This window comes from Lepidochelys kempii, chromosome 11 (assembly GCF_965140265.1).
Source record: "Lepidochelys kempii isolate rLepKem1 chromosome 11, rLepKem1.hap2, whole genome shotgun sequence".
Classification (NCBI taxonomy): Eukaryota; Metazoa; Chordata; order Testudines; family Cheloniidae; genus Lepidochelys; species Lepidochelys kempii.
This window is the reverse complement of record NC_133266.1, coordinates 2,659,235-2,683,937: the sequence shown is the minus strand read 5'-3', so window position 1 is coordinate 2,683,937 and position 24,703 is coordinate 2,659,235. Positions and strand designations below refer to the sequence as shown.

General features: G+C 41.4%; 1 protein-coding gene across 4 annotated transcripts in view; it reads left to right on the top strand.

Annotated features, from left to right (window-relative positions):
* The first annotated feature begins 7 nt into the window (after window positions 1-7).
* Window positions 8-24,703, top strand: part of USP37 (ubiquitin specific peptidase 37) — a 52,798-nt gene continuing 28,102 nt past the window's right edge. The window contains exons 1-12 of one of the 4 annotated variants that reach the window (XM_073304955.1): window positions 8-235; window positions 2,757-2,973; window positions 5,515-5,686; window positions 6,235-6,335; window positions 12,519-12,700; window positions 13,078-13,152; window positions 13,775-13,872; window positions 18,364-18,448; window positions 19,783-19,944; window positions 20,872-21,003; window positions 23,668-23,791; window positions 24,148-24,353. In XM_073304955.1, the coding sequence (XP_073161056.1) occupies window positions 2,818-2,973; window positions 5,515-5,686; window positions 6,235-6,335; window positions 12,519-12,700; window positions 13,078-13,152; window positions 13,775-13,872; window positions 18,364-18,448; window positions 19,783-19,944; window positions 20,872-21,003; window positions 23,668-23,791; window positions 24,148-24,353 (1,493 nt within the window). In that variant the 5' untranslated portion in view covers window positions 8-235; window positions 2,757-2,817. Of the gene's footprint in view, window positions 236-995; window positions 2,097-2,756; window positions 2,974-5,514; window positions 5,687-6,234; window positions 6,336-12,518; window positions 12,701-13,077; window positions 13,153-13,774; window positions 13,873-18,363; window positions 18,449-19,782; window positions 19,945-20,871; window positions 21,004-23,667; window positions 23,792-24,147; window positions 24,354-24,703 lie in introns of those variants that run through there. The other 3 variants (XM_073304959.1, XM_073304956.1, XM_073304958.1) reach the window with 3 other exon arrangements.

The window sequence follows — 24,703 nt, the reverse complement described above, 5'->3', positions numbered from 1 at the left end:
GAGCGAGCCCGCGCGCGCTGAATTGTGGGGCAGGGAGCGCTCCCTGTCCGGGGACGCGGGGGGCAGCCGGCGCCTGCGCGCGTGCTCCGCGGCGTGGTGACGTGCCCGCGCCGGGCGGGCGTGTCGCGCCGCGCGCGGGGAGTCTCGCGCTGCTGCCCGCTTCCCGCCATCTGCCTCCCCCGCCCCCCGGTCTCCCTGAGGAGCGAGCGGGGCTTCGGGAGACGCCGAGCGGCAGGTAGCGGGGCAGGGGGGAGGGGAAGCCGCGGGGGCGGCCGGGGAGGGGCCATAACCCCCCCCCCCACACACACACACACACACACGCAGACAAGGGGAGCCCGGCTCCCCCCGGCGCTGCGGCCCCCCCCCCCCCGGGGACCCCGGCCCGCCCGGCCGCCCACGGGCAGCCCCGGGGTCGCTCTCTAGCCCTGCGCGTTAGGCGCCCCCCCCCCCCACGCCACACAGGGAGCGCGGCCCTCCCCGACCCCCCCCCCTCCCCCCGGCCTGGTGCTCCCTCTTCGGGCTGCCCTCAGCCCCTCCCCTCCGCGCTGTGCCCCCCACCCCCCTAGGCGGCCCCTGAGCCCGGCCTGTGGCGTTTGGGACGCTCCGGGGGGGGCCCTGCCCTTGCCCAACAGCTAGTGTGAGCCCCCCCCGCCCCCCCCCACACACCCCGCGCTCCAGGCCTTGGTTTCCTCTGGATCCCCCAACCTAGGGGGACGTGTGGGGAAGGGCTGGCAGGTCTAGCGACCCCCGCTGGCCTCAGCACCGCAGTCCTGGGGCTGGACAGAGGCCTGATGATGAAGAAGGTCAGGGCCTGTCTTCCTGGGGCCTATCGATATCGAATTGCTCTTTGGGAAAGAAAAACAAGGAGGAGTCCGGTGGCACCTTAAAGACTAACAAATTTATTTGGGCCTAAGCTTTTGTGGGTGTGAAACCCACTTCTTCATGCACCGGAGCAAGTGGATTTTTTTTACCCCCCCCCGAAAGCTAACGCCCGAATAAATTAGTCAGTCTTTAAGGTGCCACCAGACTCCTCGTTGTTTTTGTGGATACAGACTAACACGGCTCCCCCTCTGATATTTGGAAAAGAAAGTGTGCCTCTGATTCCCTAGTTCTTTCACCATCAAAAATGCGGTCGGGGGCAATGTCATGGTCAGAAAATGTTTCTCTGTTTGAATGTCTGAGGAGGTGTGAGTCTGTAGATTGCGGTCTTCCGTCCAATTGGCCTGTCTACATTGTTGGGAGAAAACTAAAGGGGAGTGGAGAGAATAAGCTGCAATAAAAAGTGGCAAAATACTTAAGTACTTAGCTTTAGCCATTGACAGCAGTCTGGTCTATAGATATGTTTACGCTAGACTTTTGCTTAATTTTTCCCTGCAGTGCAGCTCTACAGGTGCCATTAATGAAGGAAGCACTGGTTTTGACTAACGTGTATAACCTTGCTGAGAGCAGATCTAGCTGACACCTGTATCTTGTGTGTATTGGCGTCTCCCACCATTACTTTCACTAGCAGAGCAGAAATGGAGAGAGAGAAAGTCTACACTAGGGAATGGTGATGGAATGCAACTTCTTAGTCTTGTGTTTTTGGATAAACTGCATCGCCTTTCATGGAATTTGTGTCAGAGTTAGTGATGAAAGGGCAGGTTCAGTAAGGCACTCTGCTATACATATTGCTGCTGATTAACCTGCGGGAAACACCCTCATTGTCTTTAAAGAAACTCCCTTAAAACTGTGTTGTTCAAACTTGAACTGATTTGACCCTGCTATTTAGTTACTGTACCTTGTGTCTAGGTTGTAATTAAGAATAGTGTTTAGTCAAAAGTTAAATAGAAAAGGGTGGTTATGTGTGTGTTCCTATTATTAAAAACCAAGGAAAGACAGAAGCTTTGATCAGACAATGCCTATCAAAACATGAAGTATTTACAGAATAATTTGTCATGTTGTTTTAGTAATTTGTATTAGTATTGCTTAGAAGCCTCAGTCAAGTTGGAGTCTCATTGTACTAAGTGCTGTACCAATGTAAAAATACAATCTATACTCAAAAGTTTGCAATCTGGACCAATGACAAGATGCAACAGGTGGCTGAGACAGAGAAATGTGTGAGTTTGAGGTGACAGTGATTCAAGCATGTAAAATACAAAGAATAAATTTTGTTACTAAAAGCAGATTTCTCATTAGATGTTTCATTGTCTAATTTTGGAAAAAAGTGGTTTCCTAAAAAAAAAAAAAAAAAAAAGTGTTGTTTTTTCTCCCCTACCCATCATCATTCCCTGCTTGATCTTAGCTAAAGGTGGATTTGTTTTGGAAACTCTGTGGAAACCACATTATTAGATTTGCAAGATCTTTTGGTGTCTCACCCAACATTAAACATTTAGGGGTTAAAGCAGAGCTCTCCAAACTGTGGGACACACCCCATGGCTGACCAACCGGGAGGGAGATCCACCCACCTCTGCTCCTGGCCCAGTGCTCATCTGTGGCCTCAGCCCCCTTACCCTTGTCCACATTTCTCTTCCCCCCGCCTCACCCCCAGCCTGGTGGAGGGGGAGCATAGACGGGGTAAGGGGGTCATGACCCTTAAAAGTTCGGGGCCAGTGGGTTAAAGTAATGCTGTCCAAATTGTGGAAGATTTCTTTATCTATGTTTTGTTTAATGTATTCTATTTTTTCACTAAACTCCTGCAAAATACGCTATTCCTTATTTTTACACTTTACGCAGATATATTTGCCAGTTACCAATTTTAATTTTCTTATTTTTAACAGGTTTCAAGGTGAAGTAAATTTAGTTAATCTGTTATAAGTTATTTATTTGGGAAAAAAAAAAATGGCTCCACTGAAGGTGCATGGACCTGTCCGGATGCGTAGCATACAAACTGGGATTACAAAATGGAAAGAAGGAAGCTTTGAAATTGTGGAGAAGGACAACAAAGTGAGTCTAGTGGTTCACTACAATGTTGGAGGAATTCCAAAGACATTTCAGGTACTCCAAATATCAAGGTGTTTTGTATGAGCAATGCATGGATTGTTCGCTTTTGTGAACAGCTGTCATCTCCAAGACTACTAAGTATCACACAAACTTCCCCCTGTGACTCTTCCTTGGTTTTCATTTCCAGAATACTAATCCTTTTGTATAACCATACTTTAAATTATTCAGGTGTATTGTTGGGTGGAATGCCAAGGCCGGAGTGAGCAAACCGTTAACTGGGAAGAAATGAAAAAGCTTAAGACATGAAAGAAAATGACCAAACTATATAGTATCTTGCTTTTTAATTATCTTTTTGAAACTCTTTTTGCTTATTTGATAAACTTCCAGAGCACGTATGTGAAGACCTATTAGGTCACCTACACCTTGTCTGCACTAGCACTTTTTCCAGTTGAACTGCTGAAAATTCCCAGTGTAGACATACCCTTAGTCCAGGTGCAAGACTCTTCACTGTTGTACATGGACTACAGTGCTGTCCAGTCTAGATTTTAAATGTGCCAAGAAACCTGACTTCCACCACTTCCCTTGGGAGACTTGATAGATCTCGCTGTCAGGAAGTCTCATACGTTCAGCCTAAATTCTCCTTCTCTTATTTACATCCCATTCCTCCTAATTATTTTTTAAATTGCAGTGGGTGCCCCAAACATCATGTCCAGACACACATGAAGATACAGTGCTTGCCCTGAAGAGCTTACAATCTAAAAAAGACAAAGTATAAAAGCATAAAAGTTGGGTTGGAGCCAGTATGGCAAGTCCTATGTTTTCTATGTAAGAAAAAGATTAGCTTGTGTGATTCTTCGTCTAAGTGCTACTGTATATTTAATATCCCTAAGGACTGTCTGCCTTCTTACCTGAGGAGTCCTGGGGAGGGTTCCCTTCAGTGGATAGGATGGATTTAATGGTCCAGAAGGTACCTGCTGAATCTACATTAGGAACGGAAGAGCAAAGTTGTGTATTATTGGCAGGGAATTTGTTTGGATTGGTGAGATGAGTAAATCTAGTATCATGTGCTACCAAAGGTTTTAATGAGCATATTGGTAGAAAAATAGGGATCATGCCAACTGTAAGTTGATAAACAAAGTGTGTGAACTTAATTCTCAGCAATTTGGTGATATTCATGTATTGAAACAACAGTTCCTGTAATAGGAAACACTGGGAGAAATTTTAAAAGTCCCTTTTTCTGTCTTCAAGTTCAGATTAATCAGAAACCTCTTCATCTGCAGGTTTGGGAGACCCTATTGTCCTGTTATAGAGGCAAATTGAATTAAATCTTTCTCTCTCTGGAAGCTAGCAGCTCTTCATACTTGTAAAAAATGATTGTTAGTGGTTCCTAGAGGCCTCAGCCGGGTTGGGGCCCCATCATGCTAGATTCTATATACAGACATATATAGTCTCTTTGTCCAAGAGACTTTATAATCTAGTTTAAACAAGACACAACTGGTGGCTGGAGAGAATGGAGGATGATGAATACTGTTATGTCTTCAGAGCTTTTTAAGTTGCAACAGGAGGTTTGACCTTGGATGGTGACAAGATTGAGAGTCTTTTCTGGTGTGCTTGTTTTAGGAGAGAGTGGAAGATTTGAAGGCCCCACTTGAATTCTTGCTGTACTGAAAGTTTTCAGTTAATTAAAAAAGCAAGGATTGGGCATAAAAGATGGTGGAAGGGTAGCTTCACCAAATGAAAAACTAATCACTGACTGAAGTGGATTATGTCCACACTAGAAATGTTACAGTGATGTGTAACTTGGTTCCTGAAGTTACCAAGAACTCTGTTTATTCATCTGTTTAAAAAAGTTTTCCTCAAGGTACGCGCAACCAAAAAAAGTATCATTGGTCAGGTGATTTCTCGTAGCCAACCTAGCAGAAAGTGAGAAGGAATATGTAGATTAATTAGGGAGGGCAACTTTTTTTTATGTTAACGTTGTATTTGTTGCACTAGTAAATTTTTTACTCTATTAAAAAAAAAAAAAAGAAACCAAGTTAAATGTGTACTGAATATTCAGCAGTCTTTTGATACTTACTGATTACCAAGCCAGTTTTTTTCCAACTTGTCAAGAATTTTTACCTTTTAGAAACTTTCATATAGTTTAGCCCTCAAAAGTCTTGAGTTATTGAACAACAGATAAAAATCTGAAAAAAAATGCTAAATTGATTAAAAGTTTCTTTAATTTTGATATCTCTGGCAGCTAAATGAAATTTTACTGACCTCTCATTCATTTAGGATTGAGAGAATCAAGAAATTTGAATCCAGTGAAGAAAGTTTCTGAATGTTGTAAACACTTGAAAATAGGGGCTTGTCAGTGATAGTGTTGCCTTTTCTGAGTGGCATTTTAAAAATTCATTAACCATATTAACTTAAGGTTTAGTGATGACTCAGTATGGAGGAGGGGGAAATACTTGTATTTAAGTACATTTTCTTTCTTTATAACTCTTGGCCAACATAACTGGTTTTGGAGTTTTTTTTTTCTTTTATTGTGGAAGTACTTAAATAATTTAATTTCTTACAGTGATCTACGTTATACCTTTACTTTCTTTCCAGCTAAGCCATAACATTAAAACTGTGGTCCTACGACCAAATGGTGGAAAATTGTGTTGCCTGATGCTAACCCTAAAGGATGCCAGCTTCCTGACGATTGATAAGGTACCATCTAAGGACGCAAATGAAATGAGGATGTATCTGGATGCAGTCCTCCATGACCGGGTTCATACTGGTAAGCGCAAAACAATGCAAATTGTGTTAATAGCAGGTTGGATAAAGATAAGATTTTGAATTAGTTTCAGTTCACCTTTGACCATTTTGTCCATCTTTGACCATCTTCCCTTTTTTTAAAGCTGTTTGTTCCTTTGCATTGCTTTTGTTTGAATACTTTTCTTTGGGCCATTGAACCCAATTTTATTTTAACGTTTATGTAACTTCCCTGCAATGTTGGCATGCATAGTATTTAATGTATAAGTGAGTTGGTATTTGAAAAATGGTTACCAATCATTTACCATGTTCAAAGACATGCACAGTTCCTTCTCCTTTCTTTGAACACTTGGGTTTGTTGCACATTAAGTACAGTAGGAGGAAAATGTGTAAACTTTTGCTTTTTAAACATATGCACTCCTGATGTTGTATTGTCTGCCAGATATAGATTCTGGTTTTTACACATACATCTGGTGAATGTTTTGAAAATCTAGCCTTAAATGATTTCTGACAAAGAAAGCAAGAATATATAAAACTACAAGTAAACTAAATGGCATGTGCATTTGTTGTCAGCTGTGAAACCGTCTCAGGGATCTGGCAGCTTTGGAGGTGTTCTGGGCAGCAGGACGACCCAGAAGGAAGCTAACAGGCAATTTCCATATATTGAAAACCAGGTTTGTTAAACAGTTTGTTTACACATCAGATCTTTGCTCTTCCCCCAGTTCCTTTTAATCACTTCCTCTCTTCCCCCCTCATTTTGTGTGTATGTTGCATATTGTAGTAGCACAATAGGTGATTCCAGTTTGTGTCCCAAGCCTTTTGAATCAGGACAGGCTTAGAGAGAGAGAGAGACACACCATTAGTTGACCACTTGGTAGGGTAGTGGGAAAAGTGTGTTCCAGTCTTCTGTATGATCCAGGAACATCATTGACTGGTTCTGGAAGGGTGCATTTACTCCTTGTTGGATAGGCAAGTCAGTCTGCTGGAAAAGTGTAGTAAAGGAGGAAAACATATACTTAAGGGTCTGCACCCAGCGTAGTTCTGAACGTTGCTTTAAGTTTTTTATGCTGAAACACTGCACAGAAGTTGGGTATGATAGATGAAATAAAAATGCAAAGCTCATGTATACGGTAATTGGCAGATTTGGCTGAAAGTGACATTTTGCATAGTAAACATCTGTTAAACAGTTTTTGGTATCAGATTAGTCTGATTTTAATCTTTCGTGAGATTCTCTTCAGCCTTTCAGGCAAAATCGTCAGACCTACTTTACTGAAACCCACCTTTCTTGAGGTCGCTTTTTGTTGACTCCTTTGCTTGTTGCTGTGACGGTTCTTGGGATACCCAGGACTGCAAGTCACCTTGCTCTACCCCCAGTCTTCACTGAAGGAGAGTCTTGTTGTAGCGGGGTGTCAGCTTCCTGACACCACCAGCCTTTCAGCCATTCAAGCACTCTTCTAGGCTATGCCAGCTCTAACTTTCAGTTTAACAGTAGCTGCAACCCATCCCTGAGTCCCTTTTACTCCTGACAGAATTCTGCCCCCTGTGGAGGTACAGAATTCATATGGCCCACATTTTCTTGTGCCCCCCTGCACAGAAAAACAAAAAATAAATCTGCCAGGGGACATGCGCCTCGTCCCTGGAAGTCCAGGCAGTGTATCTGTCAGGGGGTTGGACTAGATGACCTTCTGGGGTCCTTTCCAACCGTGATATTCTATGATCTGTTCCAGTGTGCCTAGAGCAGCCTCAGAGATGGGGGAGGGGGGCTGGGCATGTGTGCCTGCATGATTGAGCATTGTCTTGGGGGTGCAGGGCTGGGCTTACGTGCATGCCAACAAGCGAGAGAAAGAGAGACTCTGTTCCTCTTGCTTGCTACTGCAGCTCGCTGGCATGGAAGGGTACAGCTTTTTATTATGCATGAGGCAGGCTAGAGGCAGAAATGTAGCAGCCTGCCTGCTACTTAATTGATCTCATTCTCTCAGGCACAAATGTAGCAGCTTGACTGTGTAGTAATGTTGTTAAAGTTGCTGTTGATGGTTAATCGTTCTCATTCTCTAAGGCAGAAATGTAGCAGCCTGCCTGGTAGTAACATTGTTAATGTTCCTATTGTTAGTAAACAGTTCCCATTCTCTGTCAATTTCCCCAGGAATCTGTGAAAGTTTTAAGGCCGCTACATTACCAGAGTGGTGTAAAGGAGTCTTATTGTAAATGACAGTAAGGGAATCCTCAGCTAGGAAGATCTGTGTGCCTTCTCACTTTTTTTTTTATTTTTTTATTTTATTTTACTCTATCCATTTAAAAAAAAAAAGACTTTGAGGGCAAATAAAACATTTACCAAGCAGTCAATAAAATGTCAGGACAATCAGAACTAAACACTTCCCAAAGTACCCTGCTAGGCCCAGATGAAGTTACCAAAGGGCAAAGGGAAGAGGAGTACTTGTGGCACCTTAGAGACTAACCAATTTATCTGAGCATGAGCTTTCGTGAGCTACAGCTCACTTTATAGGATGCGTACTGTGGAAAGTGTAGAAGATCTTTTTATATACACACAAAGCATGAAAAAATACCTCCTCCCACCCCACTTTCCTGCTTACCATGCTTTGTGTGTATATAAAAAGATCTTCTACACTTTCCACAGTACGCATCCGATGAAGTGAGCTGTAGCTCACGAAAGCTTATGCTCAAATAAATTGGTTAGTCTCTAAGGTGCCACAAGTACTCCTCTTCTTTTTGCGAATACGGACTAACACGGCTGTTACTCTGAAACCTGTCAAAGGGCAAAGGGATATTCGTTCTTTTGCACAATGTGAACAGCCTTCATATCACGCATCAAAAACAGCTACACCAGCTTCTTGTGCTTGAGAATTCCCCACAAAACTTCATGCGCATGGGAACAAATTATTTTGCACATTGTGCAGTGTTGTTCTCAGTTATGACAGATGGTCTGTAATTATGGCTCATTTTGCATCAAAAAAAACCAAACTGAAGGAAGATGGGCTGAAGAGGAAGGCAGAAATAAACATCAGAAGACCATTACAAGTCCACTGAAAAACAAAACACCGTCAGAGAGAGAACGTGTGGAGGTGAGTGGAAATATAAGAAAATGTTATAATGCAGAAAAATAAGATAAGTAGCATAGAACAGTCATAGCGATGGGATCTTTCCACTTTCTTTGAAATCTTCAATAGACGGCTCTGTTTTTAAATGACTTTTTTGTAAATGATGATTGTGATCATTTACTATACTATAAATCTAAATTAAAATCTAGAAATTCAGAGCTAAATATATGAATAAATGTATTAATCTAAGATTAAAGCTGTTACATGGATGGTAAATCTTTGTGCTCACTCAAGACTTATCTAACTTCTTCTGCTTTCAGATTTGTACAGCATGCATGACGACACTAGCAGGTGCCAACATCCCCCTGTCAAAGACTGACCACCCGCTTGTGAGGGGAATTTCTTGACAGCAGGGTACAGAATGGTGGTTCAATTCCTTGTAGGACACAACTGACTGAGACGTACTTACCTGAAGTGTACCTCAAAGAAAAGGAAAACTTAAAGACAAGAAAATCACTGTTATCTTTGTTAACTATTGTGATGATGAGGCAAGATCAGTTCTGAAAGTACTGTTTGCACCATTACAGCCTTATTGCAGTGGGCATGTTAACTCTTTTATGGTGGATACGGTGTTTTAGATGCTGTTAATCACTCAGCTGTTTCACAGGCTGTACTCAAAGCAGTAAGTGAGTACCAGATTGATTATGCAAATGTTGTAGTAATTGATACTGACGATGCTAGTTACATGAAAATGTCATTTGATTTTGTGTTTTCTACACGGTTTCCAAATTCTGTGCATAATACCTGTTTGGCACATATTGTTAACTTAATTGGTGAATCATTTAGAAAGCCTTTTCAGCTGGTTGATACATTTTAAGGTGCTTCAAAAACATGTTCTATAACTCTAGTTGTAGGAAAGCGAGGTACCTCCGTTTCATGAACCAGAAACCACAAGAGGAGTCTCCAGATGCCAAAGCATCCATGCCTCCTAGCCCAGGTGGAACACGCTGGAACAGCTGGTTCCATGCTGTCAGGTATCACTCTAAGAACTTTCAGTTCTACAAAGAGTTCTTTAATGAAGAGTGCAATAGCAGCTCCCCAGTTTCTGTGCAAACTATTCTGAAAATGCTGAATGACCCAACTAAAGTACAGATCACTTTTCTAGCACGTAATTTTGTGAACAAATTCTCAGTTTAAATCTGGCATTTGAGAACATGAAGCCTTGCACAATTAAAGCATTTGACCTTCTGGAAGAACTACAGATATATACTACAGATATATTTCAGTTCACATCTAGAGCTCCCTTCAGAAAGCACCTCAGAGTTCTTCAAGTTTAAGGAGGCAGAAAACTTATCTCCTGTTAAAAGATTTGCTGGTCTAGATTTCTTTAAAGAGACATTCCATGAAGCATCTGAAAAGCTTGACAAATATTTGTCATTTGGACAACCAGGTCTAAATTCTCTGAAGGCTTGTAGGTTATTCGATCCTCATCATGTTTATATCCTGCCAGAGCGCTGTGAATACTTTCAAATAATACCTGTTTTTTCTGAGGTATCTGAACAGGAGCTAAAATTGTACAGGGAAAAGTTTGTGCCTGAAGCTATTCAATGTCAACCTATTTTTGTAGACCTCTAAGTGTTTTGGCTTTCAGTGACCGAGAATTCCAAATATCGCCAAACCGGCCTTGAGTTGCATAAATGCTGTCTGAAATTCTGCAGATGCAGAGAGAAATTTTTCACTGTACAATTTGATCCTTTCTAGCAGAAGGAAATCACTAAGTGAGAAAAACTTGAAGGCTCTTTGTTTTCTGTACTATAATTTAGATGACAATACTGGATTGCACTGAAATGCGGGACAATGATTAGGAATACTATGACTTTCATATGTGAAAGTCTGAGCAATTTAAAATGACATTCTCCTTTTTTTTCCCTTCTGTAATGTAATTTAAATGAAAATCCAGAATTACTACTGGAATGCAGGGTATTAGTTACCAAATGTTTGTAACTTAATTTTCATGTGTTTAGGAAATGACGAATAGTTGTTGTGACTTTTTTTCTGTATTGTAGTTTAAATATATTACCCAAACAATTGAAACTGGTGTGATTATATTGCATTATTTTGACAAATAAAATATGCGGAGTTTTGAATTTTTTTGGTGCCGAGTTTTGAATTTTTTGGTGCAGAATTGGCCCAGGAGTACACTTTGAATTGTTGCCCTGTGATATCCATCCCCTGACACTGGCTACTCACAGAAATTCCAGATCCTCTGCTCTGAAAGGTACAGTGTACCCCAGTTTACCAGTTTTACCTTAAACCCTTGGTCCTGTATACACACAGCACTTATGAGCATTTACAATAAAAATAAAGATTTAACTAGAAATAGAGAGTGGTGGAAACAAAAGGTGGTTATAATACAAAACAAAATCCACAAAATATGACCCCGGATCTGCACTTATTAATGGTTACCTTTCCTGTTTAATAAAGTAGATTCCCCCCAGAGTACAGCCTGTTGCAGAGCTGCCTAGTTTCTCAAGAGCCAGGATCCAAATGTTTCTGAAAGCACCCATGCTCCACAAGGGGGTTTTCTCAGTGAACGGATACAGCGTGCTTCTTTGTCTGTTATAGTGAAAACAGCATTTTGTTTCTGGTCAAAGACAGGGTGAACCCCTGTCTTGTGAAGTGCTACCTTTGAGTGTGTGTTTTTTGTTGTTGCCCCAGATGGTTTCTTCTTCTGAGATTTAGTATTGTGCAAGTCTAAACAATTGAGCCTTGCGTTGCATTACTAGTCAAACAGGGTGGAGTAACAACTCTCTCCTGCCCAAGTGGGCCATCACTGAGACATAGTGACTAATTTCTACTCCAAATCCATAAAGCATACTTTCAATGTAAATACATTATTCCTTAAATACTACCCATACATACGTCTCACAACGATGATGAATCTTGACATGTTATGAGCTTTCTGTACCTTATATGTAACTCTTTATGGATAAATATCCTGTAAGATGTGTTTGGTGTAGTGAGTTTATCAGGTCTGAGGTGAGAGTTGTTTGCAAAGAACATAGAACCCTTTGCCATGGTGCCTAGATCAGTCACTTTACTGTAAGTTTCACTCCATATTCAAAGGCTTTCAGTTACATAACAATTCTGTGAAAGTACCAAGTCAATCCTTTTATTGCAACCTGAAACGGAAGTTGTTTTAAGATTATTCCAAACAAATTTTCAGTGCTGCTTAGAGTCTTAAAATAAAAACTAATGCTGCATACAACCTGGTTAATCCCTCTAGTTCGGTCCTCAAGACTGAAACCTATCAGTATTACTTAGAATTAGCCATCTATGCCACCTCTTTCCATGGCATTACATTTGTTTTTGTTTGGTCAACAGCAACAGGACACTGTTCTTAAAAAATATCTGTCTTAATATTATTGCACTTTATTTTATAGCACCCAAAGGTGTAGTAGGTGCATCTCAGAAGACCTAAGACATGGTCTGTATCTGAAAGAATTAGTGTGCTGTAGAAACAACATCAGTGACGCTGACAGTGTGGGAGGGGAAGAAGGGTAAAGTTTGCATGGATACTTCGTGTATGCATGTCCATAATGTGGTGGTTTTTACAATGACTTTTCACATATGCAATCTTTACTCCATCTGTGCAACATTAAACTCTACTGTCCTTAAACTTTTGCATTTCCTTGTTTTCATATACTGCATTTGTGGGAGGTACATGTAAATGCCACTTTAGAATAACAATAGTCATTTTCAGTTTTGATTATTGTGGATTTCCCCTGCTGGATTTTGCAGGTTCCTTCCAAAAGAGTGACTGTGGAGGGAAAGGAAGAAAATCCATTTCGAAAGGTGCTGGGCAGCCCAAGTAGAACATCTGTTAAGACTTCCCCAGGAAGTGGAACACCTAGCAACAGGATTAACATTTCAGTGTCTCCCACTTCATCAACTCCTCACAGAACGGGCTTGTTGGAAAACCGGTATGAAATAAAGTTCCTTCAATATGCTGTCATCAAAATTTAGCACTATACAAATGTGTAATCTTAATAACAATTTACTGCACGTACAAGTACGTATACGCCCTTTTGGTTCATTTTTATAATTTTTTGGTTTGCTTTGAAAAAAGTGTTAACAATCACATTTCCAGCTTACGGCTGGTCCATTGGCTCTGGGAACAACCTAAAAGAGCTGTGTGTACAGAATTCTTTGTTGTATTTTAGATTTTAAACTTGAAAATAGTGAAAGGTTAGCAGGAAATACAGAGAGCACATGAGGCATGCATGGTGGAGGAAGAGGTTTGACTTTGTCTGTCTGAATTAATGATTCCTTGAAATGATTTATTCTTGTGCTATGTTAGTGAAAAGAGGAAAAGAACACAGCCCTCTGGTTCAGAGATGAATGAAGATTATCCCAAAGAGAATGATTCTTCATCGTAAGTTGTTACTTATTTTTGTAGTTTCTGATGCAAATTCCTCCTGTGTGTGCCCACCTACTCTTTAAATATGAGTCTTGTTGAAAAGAATACCCAGATCTATCTTTGTCAAAATAACTCTGTAATATATGTTTGGAAAGGGTTAAGGCCTAGGGAGTGAGAGAGAGCACTATATAGGTATGTTAATTCTGTGTTAGTATGTTATCTGCAGACAATGTGTTTGCCTTGTAAGTTAGCACTAATCGAACACATCTTCTATAATGGTGTTGGATGCTAAATAAATATCTGGGATATTCGCCTTTTGGTGGTAATTTGCACTGGTTTTGACAGAAGTTGTCTTACTGGGTTTCAGCTTTGACTTGTAAGAGGTCACAGCACAAAGGGGGGTGGTATTTAATACAGCAGAGATATGTAGGCTGTGTGTTTGACATGATAGTGAAAAGGCCTTTTTAATGAATTAGTTGGCTAAATTTGTTTGCTGATGAGGTGTACAACATAATTCATAGTTAATTATAACAAAGGCCAAAATGAAATATCTAAAAAAATTTAAAGTGTAAACATTAACTAGGAAAAAGCTGTACTTCACATAACTGCTCTGACTTCAGCTCCCATTTATCTGTAGCAATAACAAAGCTGTAAGTGATCCAGCATGGAAGTTTTTAAATAGTAGCAGAGAGAAACAGCTGAATCTGAAACAGACAGAGGAGAACAGGACATCAGGTAAACATGCATTTTATTTCCTTTCCTCTAGCCTAGAAAAAAATGTGGTCTTGCTCCACTCATATCCATTAAGAAAGCTGCTGCAAAAATAGTTTCCTAGCCTGTCGCTTTGACCATGTCAGCCATCTCTTTGAAGTCCCCCATTGGCTCCCCCCTCTATTACATCAAACGTAAGCTACTTGTATTCACTTTCAAGGCCCTTCACAACCTATCGTAAGAACGGCCATACTGGGTCAGACCAAAGGTCTATCTAGCCCAGTATCCTGTCTTCTGATAGTGGCCAATGCCAGGCACCCCAGAGGGAATGACCAGAACAGGCTATCATCTGGTGATTCATCCCCTGTCGCCCGCTTGTGGCAAACAGAGGCTATGGACACAATCCCTGCCCGTCCTAGATAATAGCCATTGATGGACCTGTTCTTTGTGAACTTACCTAGTTTTTTTTTAACCCTGTTACAGTCTTAGCCTCCACAACATCCTCTGGCAAGGAGTTCCACAGGTTGACAGTGTGTTGTGTGGAAAAAATACTTCCTTTTGTTTGTTTTAAATCTGCTGCCTATTAATTTCATTTGGTGACCCCTAGTTCTTGTATTATGAGAAGGAGTAAATAACACTTTCTTATTTACTTTCTCCACACTAATTGTGATTTTATAGACCTCTATCATATCCCCCGTTAGTTCTCTTTTCCAAGCTGAAAAGTTCCAGTCTTATTAATCTCTCCTCTTATAGAAGCCATTCCATACCCCTAATCATTTTTGTTACACTTTTCTGAATGTTTTCCAATTCCAATATATCTTTTTCTGAGATGTGGCGACTACATCTGCATGCAGTATTCAAGATGTAGGCGGTATTCAAGATGATCCCCCTTGTTCACATGCTTGTTGGCCCACTCAAAGAATTCTAGTAAATTAGTGAGGCATGATTTCCCTTTACAAAAACCATGCTGACTTTTCCCCAAGAAATTATGTTCATCTATGTGTCTGACAATTTTGTTCTTTATTATAGTTTTAACCAGTTTGCCCTATACTGAAGTTGGGCTTGCAGGTCCAAGTTTACCTATCATCTCTCGTTCACTATTGAATTCTCAACTTTGATTAATACCAGCCTCCGTTGGTCACATGCTGAATTTTCAAACAAGCGCCTTTGTGCTTTCTCCCACGTTATGGCTCATTCTTGGGAGGAGCTACCCGTAAACATCTGCTGCACATATTAATTAGTCTCCTTCAAATCCTTCCCTAGCTTTTGTTTGCCATGATGCCTACAAAAAACTTGGCAGTGTTTCGGGCACTGGTATGCTGGGACCAGTATTCATTTCAGTGTTCTTCGCTGCAAGTCCCATGAGCCAGTGGCGGCTCCCATGGACCCTAAGTGCGGCTCCCTGTTGATTGTGCTCTCTGGCAGCACAGAGGGGCTGCAGCTAAGGCAGGCTCCCTGCCTACCCCGGCCCCACGCTGCTCCCGGAGGTGGCCAGCATGCCCCTCCGGCCCCGGGGTGAAAGTGGGTGAGCAGAGGTCTCAGTGTGCTGCTCCTGCCTGCAAGCACCACCGTCACAGCTCCCATTGGCCGGGAACGGGGAACTGTGGCTGGTGGGATTTGCGGGGGTGGTACCTGCAGAGTGGGGCAGCACGCAGAGCCATGTGCCCTCCAAAGGCTGCAGGGGCGCGTTTGTCCCTTCCAGGAGTGGCGTGGGGCGGGGGCCACCCGAAGTAAGTGCCGCCTCTTCAATGGGCAGGTTCTGAATAGCTCTTCCACCATCCAACCTGAAGTCCCCCAGAGCCAGCCCGCAATACTCTCTCCTGCACCCCAAGCCCTTGCCCTAGCAATGAGCCCTTTCCCAGAGCCAGACCCCCATACCTCCTCCTGCACCCCAAGCAATATTACCAGTAACAGTAATATTACCATATCAACCAACAAAGAACTTGGAGTGTTCAACCGTCTGTGTCGGGTTGACGTGGCGCTCACATTGAAGGTTTTTTTTGCCAAAGTGGCCCCCACTTCAAAAAATAACGAAGAGCACTGATATATTTTTTTTGACAAATATTCTCTCAGGGAATCTTTTCACTACGGAGCTAAATTGGCACTGCTGTAATTGATGCAGCAGTATCGATTTAGCTGGTCTGGTGAAGATGTGCTAAATCGATGGGAGAGTGCTCTCCTGTTGATTTCTGTAGTCCACCTTCCCGAGAAGCATAAGGTAGGTCAGTGGGAGAGCGTCTCCCGTTGACGCAGCACAGTGTAGACTGAAGTAAGACTGAAGTGTAGACTGAAGACAGTGGTAAGTGGATCTAGTTATGTCGACATCAGTACCATTATTGACGTAACTGGAGTAGCGTAGCATAGATTGATTTACCGTGGTAGTGTAGACCAGACCTCATTGATTCCTTGTGCTATCCACCTGTTGTTTCTTGTCTTATACTTAAACTGGAAGGTCTTCGGGGGCAAGAACTGTCTTTTAGTCTGTCTTTACAACACCTAACACAGTGGGCTCCTGGTCCATGACTAGGACTCTAAGGCTTTATGGTAATTCAAATGATTAATAAAATCATAGAAATGTAGGGCTGGAGAGGACCTTGAGAAGTCATAATAAATAGTCCTGGCAAGTCAAGATAGTTAAGTGGCAGACACAAACTCTAATGCAATTCTTTTCTTAGAATCATGGATGTGTAGGACTGGATGGACTTCAGTAGGTCATCTAATCCAGTCACCTGCGCTCAAGGCATGACTAAGTAATAACTAGACCATTCCCGACAGGTGTTTGTCTAATCTGTTCTTAAAAAAAAAAAAAACTTCTGGTGACAGAGATTTCACAGCCTCACTAGACAATTTGTTCAGTGCCTATCTACCATGACAGTTGGGAAGTTTTTCCCTTGCTGCAATTGGAGCCTATTGCTTTTTGTCCTGTCCTCAGAGGTTAAGGAGAACAATTTTTCACCTTCCTCCTTGTAACAACATTTTATGTACTTGAAAACTGTTATGCCTCCTGCCGCCCCCCAAGTCTTCTGCAAACTAAACAAACCCAACTTTTCAATCTTTCCTCATAGGCCATGTTTCCGAGACCTTTAATCATTTTTGTTGCTCTCCTCTGGCCTTTCTACAATTTGTCCATATCTTTCTTGAAATGTGGTGCCCAGAATTGGACACACTACTCCAGTTGGGGCCTTATCAGTGTGGAGTACAGTGAAAGAATAACTACTTGTGTCTTGCTTACAACACTCCTGTTGATACATCCCAGAATGCTATTAACTTTTTTTTGCCACAGTGTGACACAGTTGACTCATATTTAGCTTGTGATCCATTATAACCCCCAGATCCCTTTCCTCCGTATTCCTTCTTAGGCAGTCATTTCCCATTTTGTATGCATGCAATTGACAGTTCCTTCCTAAGTGGAGTACACACACTGAGAGACAGCAGCCTGGGATAGGGATAACTGGCGTAGACTTGTTCGAGAGGGAACATCCACTTTTGAGGAAAATGGCCTTGCCCTGGTCGCAGAAAAACGCCATGAGTTTTTGAAGATAATCGTTAGTGGCTTGGATATCTCCTCGGTCAGCTCCTTCAGTATTCTAGGATGTAGTTTATTGCAATTCTAAAGGTTGAGCACCTTGTTCACAAAGGGGAATGTAATCTAGATCTGCCTTTGTGAGAAACATTGGCTGGTACAGATTTAAAAATGTGAATACTCTTCATTTTGGTATAGCTCAGACTACGATTTTGCTAGTCGAACAAGTAAGGTTGATGCTGAACTGATGAGTGAAGTCTTTTTTTAAAAGGATAGGTTTTAAAAGGACTTCAGAATTAGAAAGCGAAGTTCTCTGTTTATCTGCAAGTACAGGTGGCAGCAGTAAACGTCCTTCAGGCTGTGCAGTTCGCCTGAACTCTGCATCTTCCATCCCAAAACCATGATGAAAGTGAACAATAATTCTCTGAACATTTAATAGATGTGCTTGAATGTTGTGAAGTTATGGTTTTACGTGGCAACATTTATTATTCGAATCACTGGGGTGTGAAAATACATCTCATTTGAAACACTTCATGTTTTGCCCGCAAATATACATTAATTTAGCGTGAAATGGAGAGTAGGAAAAGAAACTTAATTTTCAGTACAGGGTATTTGTTTTGAATTTTGTGTACACTGTATTGGAAATCATAGGAAGGATTTGTGTGTCTATTTTTCATGTTTGAACAACTGACAAATACACATTACATTGTTTCAGTTGTTGGTTCCACATTCTAACAGCCCTTTTCAAATAAGCAAATCAGAATTTCAGGGTGGAGGTATCCAGTTGAACTTTAGCTTATATGAAAAAAGTACATGCACTTAGTATTTAGAGCTAGTACTTCCTTCATTACACAACTCTGAAAAAATTACTTGGTGAAAAGGTTTTTAAACCTTTTACATATTAAGTATAGTCATTTATCTTCCTCAAGTACAGTATGCATAGCTGAGCTAGTTGGAATAAATGACACATGTTTTTTCTGTTGCACTTCCAGGGGTTTTGCCTCTACAATCATCCTCCTTTTATGGTAGCAGGTCCGCATCAAAGGACTACTCCACTGGCAATTCCAACCTGGACAGGTAGGCATGACTCTGTAGTGTTATGTCTACTGGACAAAGAGCTGTTTTTCAGGAATTTAGGCATTTGAATTTTCGTGTGTTTACCAAATGCTATGCATATTTTATTCATGAAAACAAGTGCATCTCATTTTTTTAAAAATAAATAATGCAAGATTGCTGAAACTTGCTCTTATTTTGTACAAGACTTGGGTTGTCGTGTGGTCTGTATGCATATTGGGCTAGACGGGCTTCCTAAAATCTCTTAATTTGCACGTTGTAAGATTTCACCAAGAAAAACATGGGTTGTATTAAAGTCATATACAACATACCTCTCTGTTGAGAAGCTCTGCTGTTGAAGGGAGCTTTGCTGGTGCTGGGTATAGGAGTCACTGTGTCAGTGAAGATCAGAGCCCCATATTCAGTTCTATGGGCTTGATTGTTTCACACCATGTTACCTGAGGGATTTGGAAGAATCTGGGATCAAAACCAAACTCTGCAAGGAAAAGAGTGGATGGTTTAATGGTCTGTGTCACATTTAAAATACCTAAACTCTAGAATTCCTGGTTCAAATGCCAGTGAGATTGAATCAGCCTTCATCCTTCCCAGGTAGATAAAGTGTAGTTATTTTTATAAGAAGTAGCTGTATTCCAGTAGTGCCAGATTGGGGCCACGTTGTTCTGGGCACCAGACAGATACAGTTCCTGCCCCACATAGTTTCATATTATACCAGACAAAGGGTAGGGAGAGAGGAAATATTATCCATATTGTAGAGATGAGGAACTGAGGTATAGAGATTAAATGACTTGCTAGGGGGTTCACATGGAAAGTTAATGGCAGAGCCATAAATTCAAACTAGATTTCCTGACTTGTGGTCTAGTCATGCCTCAGACCATCCTTCCCAGAGTTTACTATGTGGGGATTTGTCCAATGGTACTTTAAAAACAAAAGACTTATCTGCTGTGGGGTTTGGTGGATGTTCTGGAGCAGTGTTTCCCCTTCCCATATGGAGCCCACTATTTTGCAATGTAGTGCGCACCAGTTGTTTGCCTGGCTGCTACCATTCATTACAAAGGCGGGACCATTTTATTAGTGAAGCGATTCCTGTATGTGAGTTCTGTTTTGAGATTCTTCAAGACATAATCTAATAAAGGTAGAGTAGGACAGCATTCTCTCCTGCAACTCAATCCCATTTAAATTGCCATAAGTAAATAGGCAGCACCTTGACATGTGCTATGGATAAGGCTGATACGATTGTCATTTTTGTCATCAGCTATAATTGTTGTCTTTGCTACTGTCTTGAAAGAACAGTGCACTTAAAAACTTACATTTTATTCCCCTTTTTTTTTGCACTGTAGGTCTAGCATATCAAGTCAGACGCCCTCAGCCAAAAGAAGCCTGGGGTTTCTCTCTCAGCCAGCCCCACTTTCTGTTAAAAAAATGAGATCGAATCAAGACTACACAGGATGGAACAAACCTCGAGTGCCCCTTTCCAGCCACCCACAGCAACAGCTACAAGGGTAAGTTTCAGCTACTTTGATACCAGACTTTTTTTCCCCTGTCATCTGAATGTGAGCAGACTGAAGTGTACTAATTACATAGAAACAAATTCAAGACCTGGTTCTGAAATGAGTGAGAATTGTGCCTGAGTAAGGAGCCCTTTTCCCAGTTTGGGAAAAGAAAATTGTTCGCTAAAATGCTAACCTGGGAATTTAGTAGTTGATATAGTGAATCCAACAAACTTGTGAAAGGAATAAGCTTGTTTGAAAATTATTCTCTGTACCAAATGATCAATCACAGTATTTTTATATCTAGATTGTAGAAATACCCATAGATGCTTTCCAGATATACAAGATGACTAATGGGTTGCCAAGTTTCTGATTGGGGTTGCAGGCTCTGGGGTGGGGCTGGGGATGAGGGGTTTGGAGGGCATGGGGTTGGGGTGTGGGAGGGAATATGGGGGTCCTGGCAGCAATTATCGCAGCTCCAAGGAAGTGGCTGCTAGGTCCCTGCAGTTCCTAGGTGCATGGGCAGCCAGGGGGGCTCTGCGTGCTGACCTCATGCCCGCAGACACTGCTCCCACAGCTCCCATTGGTCGCGGTTCCTGGCCAATGGGAGCTGCAGAGCTGGCACTTGGGATGGGGGCAGCGCCATGGAGCCTCCATAGCTGCCCATGTGCCTAGGGGCTGCAGGGACCTGGCGGCCACTTCCAGGAGCCGCACGGAGCTAGGGCGGGCATGCCGACTGGACTTTTAACCACCCAGTCAGCAGTGCCGACCGGAGAGTCCAGGGTCGCTTTTTGACTGGGCGTTCTGTTTGGAAACCGGACACCTGGCAACCCTACTAATGGTCTAGGAGGGAGGAGCTGTGTTGGAGCAGTTGGGATGGAGAACAGCAAACGGCTTAAAAGGTCAATGTTCAATAATATCCTTTGTTGTTGTTTTCAGATTTTCAAACTTGGGAAATACCTGCTACATGAATGCCATTTTACAGTCCTTGTTTTCAATTCAGTCGTTTGCTAATGATTTGCTTAAGCAGGGTATCCCTTGGAAAAAAATTCCACTCAATGCACTTATCAGGTAAACTTCATTTGCTTGGGTGCGATATTTTCTTTTATGGTAACTTTATTTAAGAATATAAGAACGGCCAGACTGGGTCAGACCAAAGGTCCATATAACCCAATATCCTGTCTTCCGACAGTGGCCAGTGCCAGGTGCTCCAGAGGGAGTGAACAGAACGGGTAATCATCAAGTGATCCATCCCCTGTTGCCCATTCCCAGCTTCTGGCAAACAGAGGCTAGGGACACCATCCCTGCCCATCCTGGCTAATATCCATTGATGGATCTAGCCTCCAAGAACTTATTTAGGGTTTTTTTAACCCTTTTATAGTCTTGGCCTTCACAACATCCTCTGGCAAAGAGTTCCAGAGGTTGACAGTGCACTGTGTGAAAAAAATACTTCCTTCTGTTTGTTTTAAACTGCTGCCTATTAATTTCATTTGGTAACCCCTAGTTCTTGTGTTATGTGAAGGAGTAAATAACACTTCCTTATCTACTTTCTCTACACCAGTCATGATTGTATAGAGCTCTATCATCCCCCCCCCCGTCGTCTCTTTTCCAAGCTGAAAAGTCCCAGTCTTATTAATCTCTCCTCATATGGCAGCTGTTCCATAACCAGAAATTCCTGTTTTACTCTATCTGCAAACTGGACCTTGGGGTGAATTTGTAGGACATGGTGCTTGAGTACAGGCATGTAAGAGTTGGTTGTGCCTTCAACCCTAGCTGGAATGTAAAATTAGGAAAATGGAAACAATTCTTGCTGTCTCTGAAAATCCATCATAATTTGGGAATTTATAAGTGTATTGAGGGACAGATTTTAGAAACATAAAGTAGGGTGCAAAGAAATTGCCGTACTGTGTCAAATCAGTGGTCTCTCTAACCCAGTATCCTCTCTGAGATTGGCAGAACCAGCTGTTTCAGAAGAAAGTAAAGCAAATCCATAAGACAAACATGAAAGAACTTCCCAATAGAGGAAGCATCTTTCTAGTCCCTGTCAGTTAATTGTTGGCTTATGCCCTAGCACATGAGGGTTTATGTTTTATACTTTTTTTACTCTACTTTATGTAACTGTAGAGGTTTACTGTCCATAAAGATGTCTGATCTTCTTTTAATACTACTAAGCTTTTGGCTTGTCTCAGTTATACCTTGTGGCAATGAATTCCACACTGTGTTTTACACAGCACATGAGTTATGTGCTGTGTAAAACTGTCTCTCCTCTTATCAGTTTTAATTGTGTTGCCTTTCAAATTTCACGGACTATCCTCTGGTTCTTGTATTACCAGAAAGGGCAAATAGTATTTGCTCTACCCTCCTTGTACCATTCAGTATTTTATATATTGCTCTCATATGCCCTCTTATTTGTCCCATTTCCCAGTTAAATGGTTCTAGTCTTTAATTTCTCCTTTGGAAGTCTTTTTATGTCTGTAATTACTTTTGTTATCTGTCTTCGGACCCTTTCTATTTCTGTTTTATCTCTCTTGAGCTCCTTGAACTCTTCCTGGACTGTTTGGACTTGGCAGTTCTGTATGCCATTTGAAATGTCCTTTTGCCAGGATTTTCAATACGACCTCAGTCATAGAATAACCATGTTGTGGACTCTTTGTCTAATGTTACTGTCAACTTTGCAGATAGAGTAAAATAGGAATTTCTGAAGACCACCCTTGTGCTCTCAACTAAGTCCTGTTCTTTCAGAGGTCTGTCAAATGGGCCATTGTGCATATTTTTCCAATTCTAGTTGTATAAATGCACTGTAAAGCTGCACTAAAGACGGTGCCCTATATCCTTACAGGCAAACTAGGTAGATAGCTCTTGTGACCCATTATAATAGGATCTTCTCATGGAGGGCCATGTGCAATTGAGTGTAGAGGTACAACAGGACTGACTTAAATGCATCATAGTGTCTGTCTTCTGTTGCTTTGTTTCAGGCAAATTTATCCAATTCTTTTGTTAACTAATAGTTAGTTTTCTTTTTCGTATGTCACTTGCATGTATATGTGCTGCTGCCTTCCTCAATATCGAGGGTTAATATGTGTCTGCATATATAAAATCTGATGTGTAGATCGTTCTGCTTTGAATGTATTATACTATGGGTATCTATCCATTGAAGAGCACTATGAAATTAACTAGATCACAGTAATTGAAGGTAGGGAGGATCACCTGATTATTAATAAAGTTACCAACAATAATGGTATATCTGAGTTAAAACAAACTTGTCTTGCCAGATTTCTTCAGCCTTTGTTATGTAAATGAATGAAGCTATATGTTGCAACTTCTTGTATTGCAAAAAGAAATAAGACTTGCAGCTGGGTGGAGTGTAATTTATAAAAGTGTTTATTGTCCATAAGAATTAGGGTTAATTATTTATCTATTTATTGTAATGGGATGTTATTTCATAAGAGATTTTACATAACATATTTTGTTATTGTGCTCTTTACATTGGAGGAATTTTTAAATGCCGAGTCCCACTGAAATGATGGCATCAGGAGTTAAGTTTTAAAACACTTGGAATCTAAGAGGGTGGGGACAGTTTGTGAGGTATTATACAAGATGAACCCCTCTGCCTCATCCTCTAATGGAAAACAGACTTGGCAAACGTTTTTAGAGAGAAACCTTCAGGTTTTACACTACCTACCATAAGATTTGGAAAGCCAGCCAACCAACCTTTCACTGCATTAATTTCTCCAGACGCTTTGCCCATCTGCTTGCAAAAAAGGATGTCTGCAGCCCTGAGGTAAAGAAAGAGCTGCTCAAGAAAGTAAAAAGTGCCATTTCAGCTACTGCAGAGAGATTCTCGGGTTACATGCAAAATGTAAGTGCTTTCTCTTCTACAAATTGCTTGTATGCTTTGTGCATTAGCTCAGCAGTAGTCTGTTTGACTTAGTCTATGCCCATTGTGCATTAGCTCAGCAGTAGTCTGTTTGACTTAGCCTATGCCCATTGGAGTCAAATTGATACTGATTGAGCTGTTAGTTGAATGGATGGCTCTTATCCGTTTTGTGGTTATAACAGAACTTACATGTGATCCTATATAAGACCATTGTATTCAGAGTTAGTCTGTGTGTTTTTTCTCTCATACACACACACACACACACGTGTATAGTAGAGAGATTGAAAGCAGGACATGCAGAGAATCATTCTAATCTAAAGTATTTACACCGTTTCTAGGATGCACATGAGTTTTTGAGCCAGTGTTTGGATCAGCTGAAGGAGGACATGGAAAAGTTAAACAAAACTTGGAAGAGTGAGCCAATGTCTGGTGAAGATAACTCGCCGGGACGGGCCTCTGATGACATCTCAGCCACTAAAGTTTACACTTGTCCAGTTATCACTAACTTAGAGTTTGAGGTTCAACATTCTATCATATGTAAAATGTAAGTATTTTTGAGAAAGACAATACTTTTGAAGTTGAAGAAGTAAAAGTTCTGCAGGTGGAAGGAGAGTATTTTCATATTCTGTGATCTTATTCATCCACAAACCAACTGCCACATGTAGTACTAAACAGTTTCCTTCTTTTCCTACATATGATATAAGCAGAAATGAAAACTTTCCAGGTGCTTGAAACTGTCTGCACAGGAGGATTAAGTGTAGTCACAGGGTAAACCCTCACACTACACTGCTCTTTACTGTAACATATTCGCCAAGCAGCCTGCTAGCTTTTAAATCTGTTTTTGCAAGAAAGAGGCCTTGGTTTCAGTGTAGGTGTTTTTTTTGCTTTCCCATC